This window comes from Malaya genurostris, chromosome 3 (assembly GCF_030247185.1).
Source record: "Malaya genurostris strain Urasoe2022 chromosome 3, Malgen_1.1, whole genome shotgun sequence".
Lineage (NCBI taxonomy): Eukaryota > Metazoa > Arthropoda > Insecta > Diptera > Culicidae > Malaya > Malaya genurostris.
The window spans coordinates 28455298-28464699 of NC_080572.1; the positions used below are offsets into that span (position 1 = coordinate 28455298).

A 9402-nucleotide genomic window follows, 5' to 3' on the forward strand; every position below is an offset into this window, starting at 1 on the left:
AAAACACCCAACTTTTTTGCCTTTCTCTATAGAAAGGTATTAGAATTGCTGGAAAAACCGACTTTCGAACGGAGCCTCGGAGACCCATAGTGTTATATACCATTCGACTCAGTTCGTCGAGATCGGAAAATGTCTGTTTGTGTGTGTGTGTGTGTGTGTGTGTGTGTGTGTGTGTGTGTGTGTGTATGTGTGTGTGCATGTATGTGTGTGTATGTGTGTGCACTTTTCGAAGATATTTGAACGCGCTCAATTTTCTCAGAGATGGCTCAACCGATTTTAACAAACTTGGGCTCGTTTGAAAGCTACTGTCGGGCTATTGATCAAGTTCGAAGATCAAATGGCTGTGACTTTTGGTTCCGGAGATATGATTGTATAAGTGACGTAACCGACAAAAATCGTGCTATTTGAACGCGCTCAATTTTCTCAGAGATGGCTGAACCGATTTTAACAAACTTGGGCTCGTTTGAAAGCTACTGTTGGGCCATTGATCAAGTTCGAAGATCAAATAGCTGTGACTTTTGGTTCCGGAGATATGATTGTATAAGTGACGTAACCGACAAAAAGCGTTGTATTTGAACGCGCTCAATTTTCTCAGAGATGGCTGAACCGATTTTAACAAACTTGGGCTCGTTTGAAAGCTACTGTCGGGCCATTGATCAAGTTCGAAGATAACATGGCTGTGACTTTTGGTTCCAGATATATGATTGTATAAGTGACGTAACCGACAAAACACGTTGATTTTTACCGCTCTTATATATAAGGGTGCCAAAATTTTGGGATCACCTCTTTTGTCGTTAAGTTCTAGTGCTCAAATGTTTAAGCACTTCGAAAAAAGCCTTCATGCAAAATTTGACCTAAATCGGACATGCTTAAGGGGTGCTGCCCGGTGGTAAAGGTTTGACAATTTTCGATCTTGAAAAAGCACCATAGGGGGAAGTACATGAAATTTCCAAAATCGAAAATTTTTTTTGATGCTAAAACTCTTAAAACTGCATAAAACATCGAAATTTAGTGTCATCTCAAAAAAAAATTTTTTTGAAAAAATCAACTTTCTCGGACTTAGAAAAATCCCAAAAAGTCGATTTTTTCAAAAAAAAATTTTTTTGAGATGACACTAAATCTCGACGTTTCATGCAATTCTAAACCTTTTGGCATCAAAATTTTTTTTTCGATTTCGAAAATTTCATGTACTCCCCCCTATGGTGATTTTTCAAGATATATGAAAATTTCACTAAGTGGACTAAGAAGGCTTTTTTTAGATTAGCATCACTGTTCTCATACAAATAGGCAACGCAAATGTCAAGCACTAGTTTGGAAAAATGATGCTGACTGTGTGACATAAACACTGAAGCATGCTTTTGTGAACTACTCGAATCAATCTGAATCAATTTGGTGTCTAAATTTATTTTAGAACATATGAAACATATTTTCATGAGACTGTTATGAAAGAAGAGAAAGGCATTATCACACCACTAGGTGAATTAAGAAGGGTTTTTTAGATTAGCATCACTGATTACAAATAGGCAACGCAAATGTCAAGCACTAGTTTGGAAAAATGATGCTGACTGTGTGACATAAACACTGAAGCATGCTTTTGTGAACTACTCGAATCAATCTGAATCAATTGGTGACAAAATTAGTATCCAAAATTATTTAATAAAAGTATAAAACATATTTTCATGAGATTGTTATGAAAGAAGAGAAAGGCATTATCACACCACTAGGTGGATTAAGAAGGGTGTTTTACCATGTGACCGAATTGACCCGGTAGCTTGTGGGTAATATAAATATTTACTAATATTCACTACCTGCTACTCCGGCTATTGAAAATATAAGCCCGAGTTTCTTATTGGCAAAATTAAGACAATGTTGAAGAGAAATATATTTACGATATGCAGTACAGTCCATTCGTCAATTCGTTCCACAATTTGCTGATTTGTTGACTGGTATACGATATTAGATTTTTTTTCTCCTACCGACTATGGTTTTAATACAACATTTATTTGGTTAGTATTACGCAATTATGTCATTTGTTCATTTATTTTGATACACCTTTAAGCACGTGGTTCGAAATGATTAATCACATCGATCAAATACGCATTGAAAACAACGCATTGCGCGCCAAAAGATTTTCTAACGATCTAGTATTCTTTTCTTCGATGACCAAACACATTGTCCATACAAAACAATTTTATGGATTTTTCCCACTTTTCCGCAAATTTCCTAATTTTTTTGATGTTCGAACCCGGTGGAGGTAGAAACTAATCAAACAAAAAAAGGTTCATGTAACATAAATCCGTCCATCCGTTCTTAAGTGATGCGATTACAAAGAATGATCTCTGCATTTATATATATATATATATATATATATATATATATATATATATATATATATATATATATATATATATATATATATATATATATATATATATATATATATATATATATATATATATATATATATATATATAAGGGCTGAAAAGTCACCACTTGTGACTGAATACCCAATTTATATCCTACCAGTTTGTACCCACACAGTACCGTAGCTCGAGGTATTAAGGTAAACGCTCGAATAAAATTATCGGTTTTATTACATGTTAATATAGTCGTTTTATTCGCTCTGTATCCGTGGCTCCCACAGGATAAATCTTTTGTACACATTCACCAACGCTACGAATCTAGATCTTTAACTGTAGATGGCCTGGCATAATCGATGATTTCTTGAACTTTCTATGGTAGTGGTTTGACACCATCTTGGTTCACCACGTAGCCGAGGAACTCTACTTCAGGTTGTGCAAATTTATTTTTGCGGTGTTTATGACTAGACCGTTTTCCTTCAGTCGTCCGAAGACAATTCGCACATGCTTTTTGTGCTGCTCTATGGTTCTTGACGCGATACAAATGTCGTCGATAAAGTCTATGTCCCCTAGTATCTTGTTCATGAATCATTGGAATGTCGGACTGGCATTGCATATACCTAACTGCACCCTAGTGAATTCAAATCCGAAGAAACCTAACGGCGTTATCACCGCCGTCTTTGGAAGATCTGCTTCTGATCAATACGTGTTGAATATGGGATGGCATCCGTTGCAGAAACAGCATTTTGAGGAAATCGTCGTTCACATTTAGTCCGTTTGCGAGTTTCTGCAACTTAGAGAAAAGATGTGTAGGGCGCATATCACCGAGATCAGACGATTCCAATAATTGTTTCACTCGTGCTTGTGGAGAGAGTGCAAACCGAGCGATAAGCCTATCTTTGATGGCTTTCTGGTGGATTTGCAACCAACTCGGCGATATGACGGATAACCGAATGGTCCACTTTTGCGATGATGTGGTAAAATTCAGTTTCATCCTTCGTCTGTGCGAACACATTTCTGGATCCGTCATCCAGAATTCCGGAAGTTTCAGCGAAACAGGGGTATTGCGAGAAGTGTCATTTTCATCATCCGACATGGTTGAACGATGAAGGTGGCAGTACAGGAATGCAACGATTGAAACGAAGATGAGGTTAAGTTACCGGACCGGGCGGAAGAGAAGCGGGGTCGAAATAACAGATCGGCTGAAAAGTTCGTATCGTTTCTATGAGAGGGCGCCACTAGAATTAAATCCATACCATTTTCAGCTAGTACCAACCTTCAAAAGATACGTGTATAAATTTGACAGCTGTCTGATTATTAGTTTGTGAGATATTGCATTTTGAGTGATGCTACTTTTGTTATTGTGAAAAAAAATGGAGAAAAAGGAATTTCGTGTGTTGATGAAACACTACTTTTTGATGAAAAAAAGTGCCGCCGAAACCAAAAAATGGCTTCATGAGTGTTATCCAGACTCTGCACCGGGCGAAGCAACAATTCGTAAGTGGTTTGCAAAAATTTGTACTGGTCAAATGAGCACCGAAGACGATGAACGCAGTGGACGTCCAAAAGAGGCTGTTACCGATGAAAACGTGAAAAAAATCCACAAAATGATTTTCAATGACCGTAAAGTGAAGTTGATCGAGATAGCTGTCACCCTAAAGATATCAAAGGAACGTGTTGGACATATTATTCACGAATATTTGGATATGAGAAAACTGTGCAAAATGGGTGCCGCGTGAGCTCACAATCGATCAAAAACAACAACGAATTGATGATTCTGAGCAGTGTTTGGAGCTGTTATATCGAAATAAAACCGATTTTTTTCGTCGATATATAACAATGGACGAAACATGGCTCCATCACTTCACTCCGGAGTCCAATCGACAGTCAGCTGAGTGAACTGCACGCGATGAACCGAACCCAAAGCATGGAAAGTCTCAACAATCGGCCGGTAAGGTTATGGCGTCTGTATTTTGGGATTCGCATGGTATAATTTTCATCGACTACCTTAAAAAGGGAAAAACCATCAACAGTGACTATTATATAGCGTTATTAGAGCGTTTGAAGGACGAAATTTCAAAAAAACGGCTTCATTTGAAGAAGAAAAAAGTGTTGTTTCATCAAGACAATGCACCGTGTCACAAGTCGATGAAAACCATGCTGAAATTGAACGAATTGGGCTTCGAATTGCTCCCTCATCCACCGTATTCTCCAGATTTGGCCCCCAGTGACTTTTTCCTGTTCTCAGACCTCAAGAGAATGGTAAAAAATTTAGAAGCAATGAAGAGGTAATCGCTGAAACTGAGGCCTATTTTGAGGCAAAGGACAAATCGTACTACAAAAATGGTATCGAAAAGTTGGAAGATCGCTATAATCGCTGCGCCTTTGATGGCAATTATGTTGAATAATAAAAACGAATTTTGGCAAAAATATGTGTGTTTCTATTAAACGATACGAACTTTTCAGCCGAACTGTTATCACGAAAATGCGCACTCATACGATATTTACGAAATCACGTCGGGGTCACCAACTGTGGTGGACAAAACGGACACGGAATAAAACGAACCGTTCACGGGAGTTCATCATGATTATATATTTTTGGGTTTTGTGAAAAAGCGTCCCATACCTCAAAATACTGTTATGAATTCCGGATATTTATTACAACTAAAAGATGATCGAAAGGATAATTATACGAGTGAAAAGATAGTAAGTGCCTCTATGAAAGAAGCTCTCAGTCCAATTGTTTGAATATATCGGAATGATTCCGTAACAATCCAGTAAATTATCACCAAACTTGGCACAGGTCATTTTTGCAATTCAATTGGTAATAAGGGTATTTTTTATTTTTCTTGACGAGATCAGATATTCATTTCACAGGATAGCAAAAGGGTAGAGTTTGTGGCAAGTGCCTCTAAAACAGGGTGCTTATTGTATAATTTATCTTATTTATCGACAAACGAGGGGACGGAGGATTTGGACTAGGAAAAGGGAGTCTTGAAAATCAATTTTCATCTAATGCAGATACTACTTTCATATTAAATTAGATTATAAGGTTTTTTTTGAGGAAGAGGGAGTGTAGTAAGTGCCTGAAACATGAGAAGCATAAAGTAAAATTGATCGGATGTTACGAAAAAATGGTAATTTTTATCAGTACTGCATATGTCTAGCAATTAAGTGAGCATCACAAATAAAATCACAAGAGGGAGGAGGAATAAGTATTCTTAACAAAGTGAAGGAAATTAATTTACAACAACATTTTTATTAACTGAATCGTTATTCTATAGTACGAATGTAGTTATGATGATAAACAGCTCGTTATAAAATAATCATTATCACAATCTTGAGCGATTACGTGGGAATAATAATGTCATAAGATATTTTATAACGAGGAGGGAGTAGCAAGTGTTGAAACTCAGAGGGTACTAAGAATGTATTTATAAAGATAAAGGTGTTTTGAATATTCCTAGCAAAAAGCATCGAACATAAAACTGATCCGATTTTACCAGAATACCATGAAAATTGTGATTATTGTAAGAATCATGCGCAATCTGAACATATACGGAGTATTCTTCAATCGGGTTGCTGTCTAAGCTATGTTTCACTACGATCTGAGTATTTCAATGGGAAGGACAATTTTTAGATTTTTTTCGGCCTTGCCTTCACGAAATATTTCCGAGTAACGCCGGGTAATTCAACTAGTATCATTATATTAAGTGAAAATTATAGTCTAATAACACTCTTTTTCAATTAACTACATTTTCAGATCTATTAAATTTCAGTCTCGCGTATCAACTAGCACAGGGCTGAAGCGTGTAGCAGTCGAAGAAATTGTCGAAGAAATTAAACAAGAACCCTCGATTGAAATGGAATCGAAGGTAACAACTGAATCGTCGGCTTCGTCTTCTTCGATTATACATACGTTTACCATTCCTCCTGCCGTAAGTAGCAACAAAATGAAAAAAATGGACAACACCATTAGCATTGGAGTTAGAAAAACGTCCATGAGCAATTTAGTAATAAAGAAGATTCCAAACGCTGAAAGTTCGACCCAGAAAAAAGAAGCAATCAAGCCGATATCTGTGGCAACTACCTCAATGACAAGTGAATTGCAAGCACCACATACATCAGTGACACTCGGTAGTACTGATAATAATGATTTAAGTGCGTCTGTTATGACCACTAGTAACAATACGGTCAGTGGCTTAGACCTTCTCGGAACATATTCTGATAGTGACAATTCTTCAGACAGTAATGAAGAAGTGTAAAGAGAGTAAATTATTTTTATTAAAGTTTTAAATAAATTAAATTCTCCGAAAACCAATTTTTTTATTTAGGATTTTTTAAATATTTGTGTAAAATGATAATAACTATCCAAATGTGTAAACTTTGAATCTGCTTCAGCAGTTCAAATTGAACTACTGGGTGTCAATAGCTGTTCAATTAGAACTGCTTTAAGCACTAATGAGCCAAAGACGAAACGCGAAGAAAATGAGTGTTCCAAGACAGTGTAGAACTGGTTTAATGAATTCAAACGCGGTCGCAGTTCGCTCACCGACGAATTTTGTGAAGATAATCCAAAATCAGTAGTTTTACCAATAATCGTCATGTGACCACAGAGAACAGACATCCAACTTTTTTTAAAACCTGTGTAAGGTATACAAGTGAAAATTCGCAAACATTCACCTTTGCGTACGATTTTGCTGGTATAAATATCATTGTATTCCAGCTCGAACGCAACAGCCTATAAGCGATTGCAACTTGTTGATTACTTTGCCAAACAACCGTTAATTTTTTAAATGTATATATATATATATATATATATATATATATATATATATATATATATATATATATATATATATATATATATATATATATATATATATATATATATATATATTTGTATGTCTGTTCTTTGTGATGTGACATACCGTGAAATAGGGGCATTCTTTGGCATTAGTTACACTCGCGTACATTTGGTATTGCATTTAATCGTTAGAGAGATTTGTTTGAGTTGGATCCCGCATAATCTGATAATTTCTGATAGGTGCGTGTCGATTTGTGCAGGAAAATTCCTAATAAATGCAACCGCGGAAGTTCCAAAGACATATATAGGATCGTGACTGGTGACGAATCATGGATTTATGCGTATCAGTCGGAAACAAAACAGTAATCGACTGTAGTGGTCTCCAAAGACAAGCGAAATCCAACAAAACTTATTCGCACCCGAAACACTTCGAAGCCAATGGTCGCCTGTTTCTTCGGAAGAACGTGATATGTGGAAACTGTGCCAAAGCACAGTGGTTCTAAAGCCGAATTTCACGCTCTTAATTGATAATTCATTCCCGTAACTTGAGTGTAATTCATGATATAATGTATTTTCTGAAAAGGGTGCCCTTCAAACCAGTTTTTGTAAGAAAATATATAAATTTTCAATTTATATGAGTTTTTCATGTTTTACAAATTTTTTCATCATTAAAAACTACACAACTTTCTCAAACATACTATGCTGCTATCATTTCAGTTTAATGAAATAGAGCCATTTTTCATGTTTTTTTTCTTCAAAATTCCAACTTGTCTATCATCAAAAGGCGCAGAAAGGTGCAGATGACACTACTTACATATTACACTACTTCAAAAGAGCTTTCATATCATGGTTGAATTAGTCAGCGATAGTTTGAAATAACTTTCTGCACAACTTTGTCGAAGTAACTTAGCCCCTATATTGGCCCTGAGCTAAAATAATATTTTTATCCCGCTTTTAGGGGGATTATTCACATAAATAAAATTCGCCAAAAGATGGGTCTATCATTCTGAGCAACTTTGTTGAAGATACTGTACCTCAAAAAATCACGTTTCTATGAGTTATCAATTAAGAGCGTGAAACTGCGATTTTGAAGCACTGTGCACTGCAACGTAAAACGGTCAATTTAAAATGGTATACAATCATTTGTTTGCCTGAAGTCTTTGGAGAAATTTGCAAAACAAACAAAAGAAGACGAAGATCATAACAATGCGGGCTCTCACACAGCAGTCAAATCGGCCGTACTGTTACGATTTAAAACTTGTACGTTGTACGTTTATTGTACAATCCGTAATGGTGAAGTATTCGATATGGTTGACCAAGCATCAGTATTTGGTAGTTAGAGAGTTGATCAACACAATAACTTGCACTGATATTTTGCTGTATCGCAGTGTGATTCGTGGTAAAAAGTTTTATCCTAGCAACCAACGAATAGATGAAACCAGAGTGCCTATAACCAGAGTGACGACAGCTGTTCGTTTGAAATGACAGCTTCCAGTTCCAAACGAGCAAAGTAAAGTAAAGGTTTGGGATTACGTTCCTTTTGTGTAATTTGGCCTTTCTGTTTCAACAGACTACGCAGCCGATTCTTAGCGTACAGAATCATTACATGGCTAGTATTACGATCTTACTGACATTATAAATCATTCCAGGTCGGGGCTCGAACATATGACAACTGACTTGTAAGACCAACACCGTATGCATTGAAACGCCAACGAGCAAACGACCTATCAATTACAAAGCTAACGACACTGCCGGATTAAATGTTTTGAATTATAGCCAATATTACGGATGAAACTATAGCTGGAGTGGAACTTCAGAATTTACTAGATCACACTGTCAATCAAGACTCATCATCAAAATATTGTGAAGAAAGATTTACCAAATAATTCATCAATTGGATTTCATCGGAAAAAATGGCCTCTGATGGTAGCTCGGAACATAACGAGCAAAAGCAAAGTTTCGTTGCAGGCTGTTTAGAAGATGGGTAAATTTTTTTCTTCTTTATGTATGATTAGTTTATTTATAAAATATGGTGATATTAACAAATCATTTTCTAAAATAAATTTTAATTCGATTTGATTCACTATAGTACATTGATTTATGTAATTTGTGTATCGAATGAAAACCTTAAGGATGTTTGCCTTCGTTGTGTTTAGTATTCCATCTAGGGAAGGTCGAATAAGATCCGCAAAATTCACTCTTCGTCATCCGTGCAATAATAACAGAAGTTTTCGT

At 36.1% G+C, this 9402-nt stretch overlaps 1 protein-coding gene across 6 annotated transcripts in view; it reads left to right on the forward strand.

Annotated features, from left to right (window-relative positions):
• LOC131438665 (splicing factor YJU2) overlaps window positions 1-9197 on the forward strand; it is a 36242-nt gene extending 27045 nt beyond the window's left edge. Inside the window, exons 3-5 of one of the 6 annotated variants that reach the window (XR_009230965.1) lie at window positions 6124-6630; window positions 8586-8758; window positions 8817-9197. Coding sequence is in view for 4 of the 6 variants with exons in the window: in XM_058608825.1 (XP_058464808.1) it covers window positions 6124-6625 (502 nt within the window). In the remaining 2 variants the exon portion in view is untranslated. The other 5 variants (XR_009230966.1, XM_058608825.1, XM_058608827.1 and 2 more) reach the window with 5 other exon arrangements.
• The last annotated feature ends 205 nt before the right edge of the window (window positions 9198-9402 follow it).